This window comes from Antedon mediterranea, chromosome 8 (genome assembly GCF_964355755.1).
Source record: "Antedon mediterranea chromosome 8, ecAntMedi1.1, whole genome shotgun sequence".
In the NCBI taxonomy this organism is placed as follows: domain Eukaryota; kingdom Metazoa; phylum Echinodermata; class Crinoidea; order Comatulida; family Antedonidae; genus Antedon; species Antedon mediterranea.
Genome location: NC_092677.1, coordinates 15,073,947 through 15,094,115, shown reverse-complemented (window position 1 = coordinate 15,094,115; position 20,169 = coordinate 15,073,947). Strand labels below are relative to the sequence as shown.

Here is a 20,169-nt window from a genome sequence, read left to right as displayed (position 1 = left end):
AAATCTAATTAAAAATAATCTTTAAAATTAGATCATGCAAAACTCAAGGATTTTATACAGGTTGGACACACATACTGTACTCATCTGTATAGTAGCAGTAGGTAGGTATATTCAAGGCGAAAATCAAAGGTCACAATGCTTTGGTAAAAATATTTCTCAAGCTCAATTTGTTTTTATTTTGTTCTAAAGTGTTTTATTTATTAAACGTAACGTAGCAACGTAGTAATCTACTGTCAGAAACACAGTTGTTACCAAAGGTAACGTGACTATTGAGAAACATATTTTTTAAGTGAGTCAATTCTGTACACTGAAAAAGGAAGTATAGGGATTTAATGATTGGAAATTACCAGACTATAAAAAAGTAACATTTTGAATTAAACAAAACTTTAAAATGTTAACAGTAGTCTTTCAAATACAGTAAGGAATTCACACTAAACATAGTGAATATCATATCATATAGTAATAATAATTTTAAAAATGGGTGTGTTTAGTATCAACCTATAATACCTGAAACCAAAACTATGTTTAATTTATAAATTACTTTAGGGACCATGTCAAAAGTATTCTACTGCAGTTTTGTTACTATTATCACTGCAGCAAATACATTTTTTTTGCATAATAACGTAAATTGTTTGTTGCAGTAATGAATAATTTTGGCATCAATGCATATAGGCCTAAACTATTATGCTTCATGTTCACTGTAAGAATGAATGAAATATCAAAGACAAAAGGTTGTCTGAACCGCATTAATTGTAAGTGTTTGGGTTAAACAAGTGTCACACGTACAACACCATACCTATCATTGAAATACATTTTTATTTTACAATATCAATCAATACATAATATTTAATGGCAATGCAAACTCGAACAGAAGGTTTTAAAGAATCAATATAATATTGATATCATAGGCTGCTGGATTGTTCAACTGTGAAAAGGTAGCAGAAATTGTTGAATAACTACTGTACATATTAAGCCTACCGGTATCTAAAAACGTAATAGTAAATTGTTAGTTTCATTTTTGCTACCATTTATTTTCTGTGCATATCTTGAAGTAAAGATCCTATTAAATGGACCTTGTAGGTTTCTTGAGTGAAATAGTTTGAAGGTTACAACAGATAAATTAGTTGGTTTATTGTTTTGAATGCAAATAAGAACAAGGTTCTTTGACAATAGGTCTACTGAACCAATAATTAACATGATAGTATAGTTATGATACTGTAGTCTGATGAAAAGTTACATCAGAAATAAAAATTAATTATGGATGAACGTCCACACGATGCTAATTAATACGATACATCACCCCATTTTCCTGAAGTAGACTATTACAGTTAGTGCAAATTTGTGAAAGTAAAAAGCGGCAATCATGTATATAATCATAAATATAAATAATTTTTACTTGCAAACTTTAAGTAATTTCGGTAGCGTGTATCATTACATTCCTTGTGCACGCGCAAATGTAGCACATCTACTACTGAGACTTCTCAGGGCGTCTAAAAGTGGTATCAAGCCTACTTTTGCATTGTAAATCGACCTATGTCTATGAGCCGAGATGTCCAAACTTTAGTATTTCATAGTTTACTCTTTGATTCTTCATCATAGTATTAATTGTTTTTATTGATGAAGGCAAGATGAGGATGATGATGAACCAGTACACTCTAAGTACTACTGTAGCCGAGACACTCTCTTTTGTAAGCACAGGTTGGATAGGCAACATCATCAGTCAGTGACTAAAAGATGCTCATTACACAGACACAACAGACGTAGTACAGTACAGCCATATGGCCCTGGATGTAGGCCCCTGCAGACATTCCTCCAGACTGGAGGTTGCGTAACCTATCCATTGTTCCTTTTGTGCGGCATGCATCACACTAGACTAAGTACATACGGTGTGCTCAACTGCAGAAGCAGACGATCAACCGATCAATTTTATATTTTGTTGTAACTCTAAAAATACAATTGTAAAATTTAAGTAAATAAAAGTACACACACTTTATACTATTATAAGATAATACATACCATTGTTTAGTTATAATTTTAAAGAAATCCAGTGATGTAACATTATTTATATTCCACGTACTTGCTCAGTCGCCACCGACGTGTTGTTACACACTTGAAACTTATTTTTTTTTGACAGCAAAAATAATATTTTGTGACGGAGTTTTTTTTGTTACACACCGCCCTCTTTTGATAAGTTCACGTGTAAGTGTGTGACGTGTCTCGCGATATTATCGGTGGGTTTTTTTAGACATACTCACCGGGTTAAAGTTGGTAAAATTACGTTATTTTCATGCATTTGAGATTTTAAAGACACATGCGAACATAAATAAAATGCTGACAAAATTTGAAACTAAGTCTGCAAGGGTAAAAGGTAATTTTAGGGCATAAAAATCATGTTTGCTCAGCTACCTACTATTAACTAAGCTAGCTAGGCTAGGCCCGGGCTAGGCCTAGGCCTTCCACTAGGGCCTACTAGTAGCTAGGCCTAATAAAGTAATGTTTGTAGGGTCTATAGCAGCCTATGGCCTAGTAGTCTTAGAGGGCCTAGTAGAGGCATTATAGGCCCTTTAGGCTAGCATAGTTAGGCCTAGGCTAAAATCGAAAGGTCTTATTACGAGGCTAGCTAGGCTAGGCTAGTCAGAAAGAAAAGAACAGTACAAAAAAAGAAAGATTGTGTAACCTAGCTAAGCTGGAAGCCGATCACTCCGGCCGCCGTATCAGTTTAGCGCGATGTTATGCACTCCGGCCGCTATTCAATTCGACTTCCTGTGCAAAGTGGCCGTTAATAGTATGGAGCGCCCATATCTACGTTTTTCTATATTGTTCAGTGTTATAACAAATTCTTGGTGACAAAAAGAATTAAAAGAAAAAAGAATTTAAATGGAACTAGCCTAGTTGAATATTTATTAGCAACAATTTTACTTTTTTCAAAGAAGTTGGAACTGCTTTTTCTTTCAAACTAAACTTAACTTAACTTTTTCCTTTCAAATAATCAAATACCCGTCTAATTAATGCTTAAATAACAATATTTAATTTCTTTCTATGTACATTTTATAGCTTTACATTAACATTAAAAATTAGTTAAAAACCTTATTTTTATAACACTTTATCTTGCCAGTACCCGTACTTACTAATTATAGTTAATAACAATATGTAAAATATTAATTAATTTATTTCAAATAATCAAATAATGTTTATTTTGATTCTCTACAAAAAACGTGTTTCGGTTGTAAAAGACTCATAGCTGCGACCGGAATGAAACGCAGCCGGATTGAAGCGCGGCTGGAGTGATCTGTATTCGCTAAGCTTAGGCCTACTGTACTTTGCTTTGTTTGCCTAGCTAGGTGGCCTAATTTAATATTTCAAGTCATCATCTTTCGACATCTGCATCATCATCATGTCTTTCCCTTCCTACAGGACTGTCTTTTCACCCGAACAGACCATGGATCCTTACCAGTCTTCACAATGGTGTAATCCAACTTTGGGACTACCGTATGTGCACACTTCTTGAAAAGTTTGATGAGCATGACGGCCCAGTGCGTGGTATTTGCTTTCACACTCAGCAACCTCTCTTCGTTTCCGGAGGTGACGACTACAAGATCAAAGTGTGGAACTACAAAATGAAGCGATGCCTGTTTACATTGCTGGGACATCTTGACTACATTAGAACAACCTTCTTCCATCATGTACGTTCCATCATATTAATTCTGTTAGCCCAGGCGATTCTGAACGTTTGCTAGTGTACTTTTAAACGATGAAAGAAATTCACAGCATGGGTTCAAAATCTATGATATTAGAAACCTTCTGACTTGTGAGGACCAAATCAAATCAAATTGAGTGTGACGACTTGAGAAAAATGTCCAAACTAAACTGTCATATGCAGATAGTACCTCCATATGACATCAAAAGTCTGAGGCCTCATGTAAATAATAAGTTTATTTATTTTGTTTGTAGGAGTATCCATGGATTCTGAGTGCTTCTGATGACCAGACAATCAGGATTTGGAATTGGCAATCTAGAGGTTGTATTTGGTAAGTAGGGTTACAACTGACAAATCAGGTTTCTGTTAAAATGTATGTATCCCTCAAAAGGCTAACAGTTGTAGTGATGTTCTTTTTCAGTGTCTTGACTGGTCATAATCATTATGTAATGTGTGCAAACTTTCACCCAACTGAGGATCTTGTTGTGTCTGCTTCATTGGATCAAACCGTTCGTGTATGGGACATTTCAGGTAAGCAAATAATCTGAAATGACTAAAACAATACATTTTTGGCACTCTGGAATGGACCATACCATTTTCTGACGGGGGTGCGATATATATTTATATGTTAAAGTTCTTTTCGTAATGTATTCCTCTTTTCAGAGGGATAGGCTATTTTTGGTTTATCCAGATAAGCGGCACTCATAGACACCACAACACCACTTGGTTTGTGTAATTTCATATATTTGATATATTGTATTCTGACACGATTGTTTTTATTGAATTTATGTTAGGCCTTAGGAAGAAAAACGTAGCACCAGGACCAGCAGGCCTAGATGATCATCTACGCAACCCAATTACACCTGACCTTTTTGGAACAAGTGATGCTACAGTTAAACATGTCCTCGAGGTAAGTATTTCTAAGGTTTCTTGTTTCTTTTGATATGTTCTCAGTAGGTAATATGTAAAGATGTAATAGGCTGCTATAATATAAAAGATTGAAACTTTGATAGTAACTAGCTACAAGAAAAAGACAATATTTCTTATTAGGAAGTATGCTGTGTACACAATAGCTCATTTTATTCCTTATTATCTATACTATAAGTTGCATTGAATGTTTTATCTTATTCTTTAGGGTCATGATAGAGGCGTAAACTGGGTTGCCTTCCATCCCACAATGCCATTGATTGTTTCAGCAGCAGATGACCGTTATGTCAAGTTGTGGAGAATGAATGGTGAGTTATGTAGCAGTTAGTAGCAATTAATACCAATATGATATAAATCAATCGTTGAAAACAAAACAAAAAGCCGTCATTGTGATTCTAAATTTTAAACTTAATTTATTCATCTTTATTTCTAATAAGATTTTTTTTAAATTCCAGATGCCAAGGCTTGGGAGGTAGACACGTGTAGAGGTCATTACAACAACGTCTCATGTGTATTGTTCCACCCGAGACAGGAACTGATCATTACCAACTCAGAGGACAAGAGCATCCGAGTCTGGGACATGTCCAAGCGATCTTGCCTAAACACATTCCGACGAGAACATGATCGTTTCTGGGTTGTGAACGCTCATCCTACCCTTAACCTGTTTGCAGCAGGTATGTGCCCATTTTGATTAAAGGCCCTTTCACACCTTCGATTCAGGTGCCGGCGAGACAAATATAATCTTAGTCTCAATCTTTCGTTTTCACAACGCAGCTCATACCAAACTTTTTACTTAATATGCATGTAGCCGCGTTGCAGTTCCTAAAAACGAAAGTTTTTAATGCTATATACGCCATCTAACACGAACTCGGCCAGGAGCCGGACTGCAATTTGACCCCACATCAAAAAGCTTAACTAATTCAAAACTCTGTCTGACATTTCAGGTCACGACAGTGGTATGATTGTCTTTAAATTGGAGCGTGAAAGACCAGCATATGCTGTACAAGGAAACCTTCTGTACTATGTCAAGGAACGGTTCCTTCGTCGTTTTGATTCCACAACATCCAAAGACGTTCCCATGATGCAATTACGCGGCGGAACCAAAGGAACGATTGTCAGCATGTCGTATAATCAAGCCGAAAATGCTATACTTGTTATTACTGTAAGTATTCAGTTTTTTTCCTGAAAAGTTTTGTATGAATTTAAAAATGAACCTAAGTAAGTATTCCATAATATGGAAGCTTGAAAGTTAAGAATTTATAGTAAGGACCGTTAAAAAATCAATATTATAAATATAAATAAATTTATATTTCAATATTATGTCTTTTTTGCATGTTAAAATTGTATGTGTAGATTTGATATAAATTCTTGTTTAGTTGTTGAATTTGTGGGAATACAATATGTTCAGACAAATGCTTTTTATAAAATGTTTAAATTATTCCTGAATAAATAAAATAAATTACATCCTTTAATCCTAATAATTGTATAAATATCCATATCTGAAAATTTATATATCAAGTAAATTGAGATCATAATATGTAATTTTACAGAGAACACCTCAAGTGGACAACAGCACATACGACCTTTATCAAGTACCCAAGAATGTTGATTCAGCTAGTCCAGATTGTAAGTAACTATGTTTTATACTACCGTCAAATAAACATATGTGCCCATATATGGATATAATGATGTCATATCACTACCATATTTAAACATATCACTACCATATTTAAGCATATCACTACAATATTTGGGTACATCACACTTTTTATTTTTAGTTCCAGAAGGCAAACGATCAGCAGGCCTGAATGCTGTGTGGGTTGCTCGAAACCGATTTGCTGTGCTCGACAGGTCTCATGCTGTAAGTAGGCCAAGTAGATGTTTAGACTTATAGTTTAGCTAATGCCTCATTAAGGTAAGGGTAAGGTAAACAAACCAAGAAAGTGTCCCTTTAATAGGGGTGTCTCCTGAATGGCCATAGTACTAAAACATGTATTGCCCTCTTCATTTCACTGGAAAATGTCCCTTTAAGAGGGGTCTCCCTTGAATAGTGTGTCCCAAAGGAGAAGTTTCCACTGTAGTTTTAAAGGATGTAAAGTAATCACTCTATTTCCATTTGCTGTTCGGTGAACCATATCATTGTGTCTCATTTAGGTTATCATCAAGAACTTGAAAAATGAAGTAACTAAGAAAGTGGAAACACCATCATGTGATGAGATTTTTTATGCAGGAACTGGAATGTTGCTGTTGAGAGACCCTGATGCTGTCACTTTGTTTGATGTGCAACAGAAGCGTAGCCTAGGCTCTGTTAAGATTGCTAAGGCCAAGTATGCTGTCTGGACATCTGATATGACACATGTTGCCCTGCTCAGTAAACACAGTAAGTTATAAGGCTCCATTCTTTTAGATAAAGATTTATCTCGCATGAATGAAAATGAGGTGTTCCTTGAATAATAAAATTAAAACACACATTGCCCCTTGCTTGTTCACAGGTGTGTCTCCTGAGGTGGATTGCTATAAAACAGTCTTAACTGATGGTCTTAACTCCCCGATTAAAGCCGGCTTTATCAGATAGACGGTCTTATTAAAGCCACTCCTGATAGACCATTGCTATAAAACAGTCTTGGATAAGACCGCGTAAAATAACAAAAAGAGGGCGTACTTTGCGCGTAGAATACCAAATAAGGTAATGTTCGTCGCGCTTGTTCAATTCACAATCATAAACAGTACGTACATTTCTACGCGAGAAAATCCATCCTAGGCCTATATAAGAATAAAATCACCGTTATTATTTGATTTAACACTTAAAGGCCAGGAACGGGCAAAAAATTTCTATTGATCATACATTCCAATAATTATCGATCTATAGTTTCCCCTATGTTTCATAATTTTTGGGATTTTATTTTTGTTACACGAGCTTGTTAAAAATAAGCACTTTCTTATCAGTGGGGGGATAGTTCAACTTACACAGTAAAATCTCTATTCTTTTATACACAAATTTTGTAAATAGAGAGGCATTTTAAAAAGCCTTGAAAAATAAACGGTGTGGTAAACAATGTTATCAGATCACTAAATATAGGTAATATAACTTGAATATACATTTCTGATATTTTTATTCAACTTCAGATTTTTATTTTCATGCTATAGCAAAAATTATCCACCGTATATCCACCACCTTTTTTCACCGTCTAGGGAGTCACCAGACATGTTATTACATTAGGTTAACTACCTAACTACTGAAAAAAAGTCTTCCTGGTTTTTATGGAAGAATTTTGCCAAATTTTGTATTTGACCATATTAAGGGAAATTCATGTTTTTTCGTCTTGATTTCTGTTACAAATATTTGATTTATGTACAATTAACCAAATATTATATTTAAAATTCATGCCTGTACCTGAGTTTTAAAACTCGTTCAATTGGTTGTCTTTGACGATAAATAATACGTAAAAGCAACAAAAAGAGAGGTTTAAGACTGTTTTAAGACTCCTTCGAGTAGGCTTTAATTTTAAAGACCGTTTACAGGTTAGACCGCGGTATAGCAATGGTCTATAAATAAAGACTACTTGCTACGTCACGAATTATAGCCGGCTAAGCGCTAAGACCGTTTATAGACCACTTATAGCAATCCGCCCCTGATAGGGGTGTCACCATTAATCGTGGTGTCCAAAGAGGTGTCTATTTTTCCTTGAATAGGTATTGACCAAAGTGTTATAACACATATTTCCCCTTGCTTGTTTTACAGGTGTCTCCTAATAGGGGCCACCTCAATCAGGGTGTCCAAACAAGGGCTTACAGCTATGAATGTTTTTTGAACTGTTTGTTTTTCAGCCATTGCAATTTGTAACCGCAAGTTGGAAAGCCTCTGCACGATTCATGAGAATATTCGTGTAAAGAGCGGTGCTTGGGATGAGAGTGGGGTGTTCATCTACACTACCAGTAACCACATAAAATATGCTATCACCAATGGGTAAGTATCTTATTTTATCATGTAATTGCTGTCTCCTACCTTGCTTACTAACTTAGAAATTTAAAACTTACGCTCCTCAAATTTCAAACAAATTGTTACCTTACAGTGATCATGGAATCATCAGAACACTAGACGTTCCTATTTACATCACTCGTGTCAAAGGTCAAAGTGTGTACTGTCTTGACCGTGAATGCCGAACCCGAGTACTTACAATCGACCCAACAGAGTTCAAATTCAAATTGGCGTTGATTCATCGCAAATACGATGAGGTGTTGCATATGGTTCGTAACGCCAAACTGGTTGGACAGTCAATCATTGCTTACCTCCAGAAAAAAGGCTATCCAGAAGTGGCCTTGCATTTTGTTAAAGGTAATTAATAATTTTGTAGTTACCAAATTTGAGTACTGTATTCAAGTTCTGTCTACACTATCAAACTTTATGTGACAATGTCATGTAACTATCATATTATTTGGACATATCACTACCAGTTTGATACTGTACTATCAAACTTTATATGACAAAAAAAAATGTTATGTGCCCAAATATGGTAGTAAGATGATGTCATATTACTACCATCACATTTTTGTCATATAATGGTATAGTGATAGTCTAGACAGACTTTAATGATGATGACAGGAGAACTTGAATAGCTAACTATAATTTTTTTTTAATGGATTTATTATTTTTAGATGAAAAGACCCGATTTGCTCTTGCACTTGAATGTGGCAACATTGAGGTAGCATTAGACTCTGCTAAATCACTTGATGATAAAGCCTGTTGGGAGAAGCTTGGAGAAGCAGCCCTCTTGCAGGGTAACCATCAAGTGGTGGAGATGGCTTACCAGAGAACCAAGAACTTTGATAAACTGTCATTCCTGTATGTGATCACTGGCAATTTGGAGAAGCTTCGTAAAATGATGAAGATTGGTAAGTATTTATTTATGTATTCCTGTCCTTTATGTGATAACACCTTCAGTATCACAATACAGATTTTAAAGTGGACCACAGATATGAAAACTGTTCATTATATAGGAAAAACATAAAGAAGGTACTTAAACTTTCCAAAGAAAAATCAAAGATACAGAATACATCATGAGAAAAAAAACATCAGCTTGTTTTATCATTGTTTCAATTTATATCTTCAATTATTCTATGTTTAATAAAATTGAGTTTCTTTATAAATAGCTGAGATCAGAAAAGATACAAGTGGACAGTACCAGAATGCCCTCTATCTGGGCGATGTCAATGAACGTGTAAAGATCTTAAAGAGCTGTGGACAAAGTTAGTAATACATTAAGTACTATATCTATAATTTGTACAGCTTAGGCAAAGGCTGTGATACAGTGTCACATATATCACATATGATGGCAGTATCATAAGCCAGAACCTTAACATAAGACATATGATACATGCGTGACAGTTCTCATTAGTTTTATTTCTTCTCTTTAGAATCTCTTGCCTACTTAACAGCAGCAACTCACGGATTAGAGGATGAAGCTGAAGAACTTAAAGCAGAATTTGACCCAGAGACAGATAAGGTCAATTTGATTGTTAAACATACCAGTTATGTGTGAATACAAATTAATTGTTCACACTTAAAAAAGCATTGGTTTAGATAATTTCAATAGCTTCAATTTCTTTGCGTTTTATTTCCTCAGATTCCTGAAGTTGATCCCAATGCAGAGCTCCTTCAACCATGCCTACCAGTGTTACAGTCTGAGGAGAATTGGCCTCTACTTACCGTCACTAAAGGCTTCTTCGACAGCTCAGTTAAGAAAGGAGGCGTCTCTACTGCTATGGATGCCAACTTTGCAGCTGCTGATGATGGCGGCGGAGATGGCTGGGGTGCAGATGCTGATTTGGACGTGGATGATGATGAAATGGGTGGCGATGACGGACTTCTGGTCGGGGATGATGATGAACAAGGAGGAGGATGGGATGTGGATGATGATGAACTGGATCTGCCTCCAGATCTTGTAAGGCTATTTTAAAAGTTAACGGATACAAATTATTGAGATAAATCCCAGCATCTTAGGTTCAAATCCTTTTTTTTTTTTCTCATGACTATTTTTAAATATTCTCCATTCTCTCATAAAAAAAAATGATTTATTCTATTTTTTATTTAGGACGTTGGTCCTATGCCAGGTGGAGGGGATGAAGGCTTCTTTACGCCTCCTACTAAAGGAATGAGCCAGACACAAGTGTGGACCGGCAACTCACAGCTACCTGTAGACCACATACTAGCAGGCTCATTCGAGACAGCAACTAGAGTAAGTACTGAATACTAGGGTAATATATATTCAGGGATGTATTTGGAAACGGTAGATCTGACATAAGGCATCTTAGATCCTCAAAAGGAAAAGAAAATTAAATTATTTGGATTACCTTCAAGGTAAATTACAGAAATTTACAGTATATGTTTTAACACTACAGCCTATTGGGAGGACATCCTTATTTAGGGAATGTTTTTTAGGGTCCTGAAGGTGTCACCTTATTGGGTGTTCAATTGTATAACCATTGAAACCTTTAGTGCAAAATACCTTCTTATTGTATTAATATGGTTATTTTGTTACTAACAAATTCCTTGTTTTTTCGGTTTTAAAGCTTTTACACGACCAAGTTGGCGTTGTTGATTTCACTCCGTACAAGTCATTGTTTATTCAAACATATGCAAGAAGTAGAACATGTTATATGGGCCTTCCTAGCCTACCACCTCTCATGGGATATCCACATAGAAATTGGTAAGTAAAATCTATAAATAAAGCAGTGCATATCATTAGAAGCTAACTAAAAAAGTGAAAATATTGTTGCAGTAACTGTAGTAGAATATTTAGGCATGGTCCTGTAAACTAATACAGTACTTTCTTTTAAAGGCGTGAAGCCGGTGCTAGAAGTGGAATGGCAGCGGTTGGTTTAAAGTTGAATGACCTTGTCCAGCGATTACAGCTTGCTTACCAATGTACAACGCAAGGAAAATTTGCAGAGGCTGTTGAAAAATTCCGATCAATATTGCTGAGTGTTCCATTACTAGTTGTTGAAACAAAGCAAGACATTACAGAAGTAAGTCAACATGTTTTATACTAAAATTGTACCTTATGTTAGAAAGAATAAGTACAGTAATGGTAATGGGTAGCACAATAACCTTATAAACAAGTGTTACACAAGATGAAATGGTTGTTGCAGTAGGTATTAAGGACAAGAAGCGTTGTGAAAACAGATCTGTGTTCATTGAAGCATGAAATAATATTTATTCATGCCTAGCCTGAATAACAGTCCTACTTAACGCTATGTTTACCCTCCACAAATCAAAATTTTTATAAATAAAATGTTCTGTTTAGTTAAGAATAATTGATCTGGTTGTTGTAAATAATTAATAATTATTTTTTTTAACAGGCCCAGCAATTAATAGGTATCTGCAAGGAATACATTTTAGGTTTATCTTTAGAAAGAAAAAGAAAGGAAATGCCCAAAGGAGGTGGAATAGAAGGTATGAAGAGGAATTGTGAGGTAAGTTGTGTCCTTAAATACTTTGAAATATACTTTTGAAAAATACTTTATGTACATTGGTCCAAATAAGTATGGATTATTATTTTTGTTTTATTTTTTCTCTACTATAGATGGCGGCATACTTCACACATTGCAATTTACAACCAGTTCATCAAATTTTGACCTTACGAACCGCTCTCAATCTCTTCTTTAAATTAAAAAACTTCAAAACCGCCGCATCATTTGCTAGAAGACTATTAGAATTAGGGCCAAAACCAGACGTAGCCCAACAGGTAAGATTCCAAACTCACAATTGAGAATTTTCCGTCAAAGGAAACAAGGGAAATTCACGCACGCATAAAGTTTCTATTAAACAATAATAAAACCTGCTTTTTATTTCTGTTATTTATTTTTTTTATATATTTTTTTTTTTTTTTTTTTTCCCAGACAAGAAAGATTCTTCAGGCTTGCGAGAAGAGCCCGACTGATGCTCACAAACTGAACTATGATGAGCATAACCCATTTGATATCTGTGGCAGCAGTTATCAACCAATCTACAGGTATAAATAGTTTTTCTACTGCTACATATATCCAAAATAATGTTATGTAAGGCAGGCATGTTTACTTCTAAACCACTCTTATTCTGCTCGTGCAATCAATACCTAGTTTCTTTATTGTTAGCCATGTACAGTATTACATTTGAAATATATCTTATTTCCTCATTGACCTTTAAACTATGATCATATAATTTCATTAATCTTGCATCCGATTGTCCAATACCAGCATTTTGTTGTAATCTAAAGTTTATTACACTTAGGCTTAGCCAAACTGATTCTACCTGCCTAAAGGTTGTACGGCCTTCAAACTCAACAGAATTATAATCCATTAACCATATCAATTCTAACTATACTAATGCAAGGCTTATCAAACTTGATACTACCTGCCTTAAGTTTGTTTTAAGGGCTTTAATTGCATATCAACTTACCAACCATATCAACTATTTAATGTTCAAACTTTTTATTTCTATTCACAGAGGAAAGCCAGTTGAAAAATGCCCACTCAGCGGAACATGTTACCTTCCAAAGTTCAAAGGTGACATTTGTAATGTAACGTTATGCACAGAAATTGGTAAGGACACCAAGGGCCTTCGTATCAGTATTCTTCAATTCAGATAATTCACGCTTTCAGAACTTTTATCGTGCAACAACCTCATACCATGTGTTTTTATGTGAACTTTGATCAATTATTGAAACCATGAGAATAATAAAATATGAAACCACTATTAAATATGTAGTAGTTTTAGTAAACAATGCATATAAATCTATTTATAGGTAAAGTTTTTACATAAACATAAATGATAATGTTTGTGATGTTATATTGCTTATCTCTGGAATATCAACATACAATAATGAAAGAAATGTTACACTGCATTACTGTACTGTACTTGTGAAAAATGTGTAAAAGTAAAACAAATAAAATAAAGATATGATGATGAAAAGAATAAATGGCCTACTTTAAAGCACTATGGTTTTGGTATGGTCGCCTATCAAAACTGGTTACGTGAACCACATAAACTGGGCTCGACTCTCTATGTAAAACAATTAAATATTAAGGCAAACATCCGTCTGTACTTAAAAATAGATTTATCTCACTGTACTTCTATTTGTAAGGTGACGGTCTTAAAAAAATGTATAATAAATAAACTATTGTTCCAATGAATGGGTTTTTTTTTATTTGCGTATGTGTCTGATAACATTTCTTTGACACTAAAAACATATCCATCCTGTGTTCAAGTTAGTGTTTACCAACTAACCGACCGACATAGTGAGCTGTAGAGTATGGATGCGTATGAAATAAAAATAACCTCAGCTGCTACATGCTTTAATTTCGGAGGCGCTACTGCGCTCGAGGACTAGAATAAATACCATTTAATCAGATAAATGTTCATGGATTTAAAATGTGTAATATAACCACAACGAAAAAAACATGAATAAAAAAAATGGAAGAACCTTTTTTTCAATAGTTCACCATTTCGTAAGAAAATGAAGAAAAAAACGCAGAAAATTGTTATCGGTTGGTGGGTATACGGTGAAGGATTTTGATAATATCGCGAAAGTAAGTTGAATAAAACACATTTTTCTGAGGCCTAATAGTGAGCTGATAAAATGTTTACCATACGTTTTTTTTCTTTTTTTATGCTTTTTACAACATTACGAAAGAATAAGAAACAAAAAATATGAAAAGCGGAAACTTATGTATGTGATGTGTGATCAATAGAAATTGTTTGCAACAACTTACAACTAAATGTGATGTGCCTATATATGACATGATAATGTCATATAACACTTTTTTGTCAAACTAGTTTGATAGTATAGTCAAGTTATTTAATTTGACATGCATCCGATATCGAGTGCGCCATAAACGAAACGTGAAACCGTAATAGACCTAGACAAAAGATAAAATGAATTATTATTGTATTATAAAATTATGCCTACGTAACTTAATATATAGTACGGAAATAGTACTGTACCAGGTATTTCTATCGATACAGGTAGGCCTTTATAAAATCATGTTAAGCTGTCAATATTACTTTTCAAGTTAATGTTTCTGCCAGGAGTTTTGAATTGACTTACCATTCCAACCAGAAACCTATATTAAAGATATTCTACTTTTCCAAATAATTGAAACATCAAAATGTCAAAGAGGCATTCTTCAAAACAAAAAAGAATTATGTTCTGGACAACTCCTAGGAGTCTCTCAATGGTTTTCACTAAAGCAGTCTCCAATCTGGATAAATGCGTTGTCTTTCAAGAACCGTTCCACTCAGCCTATTTATACGGTCCTGATAGAAAGCACAATACAACAGAACAAGACCTACCATGCGGCGTAGAAACAGACTACACCTACAAAAACGTACAACGGATGTTAGAGGCTGATTTCACAGAAAAAGACGTCGTGTTTGCTAGAGATAGTGCGATAGCAATAACAGGCAATTATGAATATCTACCAAAAGGCTTCACGCATGTGTTTCTTATTCGGGATCCAATTGTAATAGCACCTAAAGCCATGGCATTACAAAATAAATTTACGGGTGTTGGGAACACGGCGAAAACTACAATGGAAGATTATTTGTCAGGCAGTCCTTATACTGACCTGTATAAACTTATGGAACATATAAAAACTGTTCTAGGCCAAAGTCCGATGGTTATTGATGCAAAAGATCTCATCGCAGACCCGGAGGCTGTCATGAGAAAGTTTTGCACCAAGGTAGGCATAGAATTTACTGAAAACCTTCTACATTGGAAACCGGGTGTCGGAGAGAATTGGATGGTGTCTAAAACAAAGACAGTGTTGAACGAAAAGACAGGTATTTACAAAAAGGCACTTGATAGCTGTTGCTTTGTACCATCTGTAGCAACAGATTCTTCCGGCAACAAAGAAATTCCGGAACATTTTAAGATGGCCATTACCGTTTCCGTTGAATATTACAATAAGATGTTAGCAAACGAATCAGTATAAATCTTCTTAGCCCATTGGAAAACGTCATTGCTATTAGAAGTCCAGTGTGAACAGAAGTTTAATCCAACCGAAACCGAACAAAGTTAACCTAACTAACGACTAATCTAATTTATTTCTTTAACTATAATGTGACAATTACAAATTTAAATTGTGTATAAAAAGAACAATTGTAGCCTATACGTACTTTAACTTTTTGAGGATTGATGAATACGAACTATTTGGCGGTTAGATACGGAAAAGATACTTTAACTTGCATACATTTGCTTTATTGGCTTAGGAATATTCCATTTTTACTCTTCTTTGTGGATTATTTTATTTCGTGTTATTTACTGGTTTTCTTTAATTAATGTATTCGGTAAGATATTAAAAGACGTGAACATTTTCAATTTAATAAAAATGTTTCTCTGTATAATTTTAATTTACAACCCATATTTGATGTCATCATCGTATGCGATGACTTTCCGATGAAAGTATAGAACATTTTTCAACTTAATATACTAAAAATATACCATTTAAGCGTTATATATAAAACAACAGCTGTTTTTTATCTATTTCATGCGCTTGGGATAGTTCAATTTTTACTCTAATGTCTAGGCCTACAGTATGTATATAACTCTAATAGTACATTATGTGTAAAGTTGATCCATGATAATAAATAACCTTTAGAAACTGGTGTTAGGTTTACTTCATTGCTTAGAAACAACTAGGCCTAGGCCTAAAGTTGGTATAGCCTTAAACATGATACGAAGAACTCAGGAACCCATTCACGCGAAACACGCAGTCCTAAAGCTATGTCTACACTATCAAACTAGTTTGACAAAAAAAGTGTAATGTGCCCAAATAAGGTAGTGATATGACACCATCGTGTCAATATATGGGCACATCACATTTTTTGTTACATAAAGTTTGACAGTGTAGGCTAGACAGAACTTAACAAGATGATTGGTGCCTTCGTCGACGAGCAATCCGGCGCGCGATGGCACCAATGAAACATGAAACTATCTTCTGTTAACGATAGGTATAACCACTGCAGTACCTTCAACAAATTACAAATAGTAACTTAATAGGAAATGGTACCAGGTATTCCTATCGATAGAGCTATTTATAATGTTGGTGGCATATGAATAATTGTGTTTGGACATTACCTTAGGCCTTGTCAAGTTAGCTGTTTCTGTCAGAAATTTCGATTTAATAAAAGATAACTCTATTTTAACATCAATATGGCTAAGATGCCTTCTTCTAAACCAATAAAAGTTATGTTCTGGACATCGCCAAGAAGTCTATCAACGGTTTTCACTAAAGCAGTCTCCAATTTGGATAAATGCGTTGTCTTTCAAGAACCGTTCCACACAGCCTATTTATACGGTCCTGATAGAAAGCACAATACAACAGAACAAGACCTACCATGCGGCGTAGAAACATACTACACCTACAAAAACGTACAACGGATGTTAGAGGCTGATTTCACAGAACAAGACGTCGTGTTTGCTAAAGATAGTGCGATAGCAATAACAGGCAATTATGAATATCTACCAAAAGGCTTCACGCATGTTTTTCTTATTCGGGATCCAATTGTAATAGCGACCAAAGCTATGGCATTACAAAATAAGTTTACGGATGTCGGGAACACTGCGAAAACTACAATTGAAGATTATTTGTCAGGCAGTCCTTATACTGACCTGTATAAACTTATGGAACATATAAAAACTGTTCTAGGCCAAAGCCCGATGGTTATTGATACAAAAGACCTCATCGAAGACTCGGAGGCTGTCATGAGAAAGTTTTGCACCAAGGTAGGCCTAGAATTTACTGAAAACCTTCTACATTGGAAACCGGGTGTCGGAGATAATTGGAGGGTGTCTAAAACAAAGACAATGTTGAACGAAAAGACGGGTATTTACAAAAAAGCCCTTGAAAGCTGTTGCTTTGTACCGTCTGTAGCAACAGAATCTTCCGCCAACAAAGAAGTTCCAGAAATGCTCAAGATGGTCATCTCCGTTGCTGTTGAACATTACAATAAGATGTTAGCAAACGAAACAGTGTAGTTTTTAGGCTATTGAGCAATTACAATCAGTAATTGTCCCTTGAAACACAAAAAATGAAAAAAAAAATATTCTAAATTTAAATTGGCCATATCAAAGTAATATTAAAGTTATTCACTTTAAGTCGAAAATTCGAGCCAAAAACAACAGTTTACGTAATTAACAGGTAAATTAATTAGATTACATTTCGTCTGAGAAATCGTCGCAAGCGAAAGTAAACAAAGATTTCAAACCATGAGTATGCATTATGCATGATGCTAATTAGGATTGTTTACAACTCATCACAGTTGAGAAGGTGTTTTCACACAGATCGCGAGGAAGTTTTATGATTATGCATACAGAGTAGCCAAACAAGCGCATTGCATTATGGGATATGTTTTGATTGAAAACTTTGACTGGAAGTCAAAGTTATTTTTTGAACAAAAAAACATCTGTATTTCGGTTAAATTATTTTTTTTTTGACTAATTTTTGGTGAAAGTTAATAACTATTATGATACTTCAAAATGACCCACTTTTTTTTCGAAATTAAAAAAAAAATTTGGGGGGGGGGGGGGGGGATTTAGTCAAAGGGACAATACATCTTTAAATTTTGTCAGTTAATTGCTACATACTGATGCGCCTGAGAATATTCGATTTCATTTTTGGACTATTCCATTTATTACTGGTACTAAATGATTTAAATAAGGCAATAGACAAAATAAGATATTACTGTTTTTTATATTAAAATGCATCATTGAAATCACAAATTTATGCTGTGTTGAGTATTATTTTTCTGAATTCTTTCAAAAGTATGTTGAATATTTATTACCGTACGGTATTACACCTGACGACGACAATAAACATCAATGTGCCTTGTCTGCTGATCATATATTGTTTTTTTATGTCTCGGACAGTTAGACTTGCCCAAATCTTCAGTTTTTATATTGCAGTCAAGCGCGACCGAAAGCTGGAGTAGTACGTATGACACAAAAATTGCTACCAATATTAATAAGCCGAATCGCTTAATCGCTAGAAGACTACATGACAGAGGAATAATTGAGTAAGGGTTATTCCATTATTGTAGCCTTATTGTTTTTATATAAACCCATGGCATGGTCGTTGCTTTTACTAAAACATGCACTAAGTAGCAGCTTACCCAGTAACATGCGAACTCCATTCCTTTGGATGATTTATTCATCAAATAAAATCAAGTCATGGTTAAATTATTGATTATGATTTACAAAGTATTAATAACTACTGGTACGTCGATACCACCTCGTCGATGCTACCTTGACCTATACAATTAACACACACTGAAGTCTACTCCACAGTGCACAGTCAAGATGACATAAATAAAAAACCGGGCCTCAGGATTTTATTTACAAATGTTGCCTAGCAACGGAATGATGAGATAAACTAGTTTCACGGTTTTATTGTTTTTACGATGGCGTGATCGGTCGAACATTTGAAAGACCACCGCCAAAAATGTGGCTTACTTACAATACGAAAAGCCCCGACATTAAAAATATTATTTAATAATATATGAATGCAATTAAAATAAGTCCTCGTATAGTGCACGGGAATGACAGTGCATCTTTAATCGATCAGATAAGAGCTGTGATTATCTGGATAACATTAGGAACCGTGAGAAAGGAAATGAAGAGGAGTAAAGTGAAAGACACAAGAATAGTTACACAAAAGGAGATTGTTTCAAATAATAATAACACATACAAACAATCTTGATGAGGAAAATTGTTCACGTGCTATTATTTTTTAATAGGCGTAAAATGAAAAAAAAATAGTAGGAATCAGCATATTATTATTATCCCTAACCCTGATTTCTCGATGAAATTATATCAAAACAAATTATGAACTATTTCCCTTTTCCAAGAAATTCTGCTTAATATCAATATTTTATAAATAGGCCCTTATAGTTATACATCCTGAAATCTGTAACCCACTAATGAGTTTTCCAGTCTTTTTTACCAGCATGTTTCAATGCATAAATAGGCCCACTTCCTGTCCTCTAATACATTGTAGTATGAAATTACATACTTTTTGAAGGACGTGTCAACTAATTTATGTTAAATAACCCCAACCGGTTGCAGCTTCCATCCAGAAGAAACAAACAGGGATTGAATATGAGAGGGAGAATTATTATAGATTTAATATAATTAGGCCTAACTTTTTGTTGAACTTATCAATCAACCAACCAACCAACCAATTAATCAATTATTTAATCAATAAATCAATCTTTCCTTTATTTCAAATATAAATGTCGGTAAACATTGTACAGTTAATCTTGTCAGTTAAAAACAATTATAGCCTATGTGCTGAACAAATAGTTTAATATAGTTTATATACAAACATTTAAAAAGCACGTTAAAATCATAGTTTCAGAGGATAGGATGTTCATAATATATGTATAACAAAATGTGTTATTATGCATCTTCATTTTTTTAAATTATTATTGAAACTCCTACGCGGAATTGCCCGGTTTGTTGGAGATGAGTGGGTAGGCCCGGAGATGCTATGTGTGAGGTCCCGTTCAT

At 34.6% G+C, this 20,169-nt stretch overlaps 4 protein-coding genes across 4 annotated transcripts in view; 3 read left to right on the top strand and 1 right to left on the bottom strand.

Annotated features, from left to right (window-relative positions):
- Positions 1-2,120, bottom strand: part of LOC140056325 (ATP-binding cassette sub-family G member 1-like) — a 30,531-nt gene extending 28,411 nt beyond the window's left edge. The window contains exon 1 of the mRNA XM_072101663.1: positions 2,017-2,120. The gene's annotated coding sequence lies outside the window, so the exon portion shown is untranslated. The remainder of the gene's footprint in view (positions 1-2,016) is intronic.
- Positions 2,121-2,215: 95 nt separating this feature from the next.
- Positions 2,216-13,787, top strand: LOC140056336 (coatomer subunit alpha-like). Its single transcript, XM_072101681.1, has 24 exons — positions 2,216-2,368; positions 3,415-3,683; positions 3,952-4,028; positions 4,119-4,228; positions 4,492-4,607; positions 4,833-4,932; positions 5,080-5,298; positions 5,569-5,786; positions 6,175-6,250; positions 6,403-6,485; positions 6,779-7,004; positions 8,453-8,591; positions 8,698-8,960; positions 9,281-9,517; positions 9,776-9,871; positions 10,040-10,128; positions 10,249-10,566; positions 10,717-10,860; positions 11,195-11,331; positions 11,464-11,650; positions 11,984-12,097; positions 12,208-12,369; positions 12,524-12,636; positions 13,110-13,787. The coding sequence occupies exons 1-24, from the start codon at positions 2,329-2,331 to the stop codon at positions 13,249-13,251; spliced, it is 3,675 nt and encodes a 1,224-aa protein (XP_071957782.1). The 5' UTR covers positions 2,216-2,328; the 3' UTR covers positions 13,252-13,787.
- Positions 13,788-14,691: 904 nt separating this feature from the next.
- On the top strand, positions 14,692-16,015 carry LOC140057268 (uncharacterized). Its single transcript, XM_072102852.1, has one exon. The coding sequence runs from the start codon at positions 14,771-14,773 to the stop codon at positions 15,593-15,595; it is 825 nt and encodes a 274-aa protein (XP_071958953.1). The 5' UTR covers positions 14,692-14,770; the 3' UTR covers positions 15,596-16,015.
- Positions 16,016-16,815: 800 nt separating this feature from the next.
- Positions 16,816-17,640, top strand: LOC140057642 (uncharacterized). Its single transcript, XM_072103359.1, has one exon. It carries the CDS (start codon positions 16,816-16,818, stop codon positions 17,638-17,640), a length of 825 nt encoding a protein of 274 aa, XP_071959460.1.
- Positions 17,641-20,169: the final 2,529 nt, after the last annotated feature.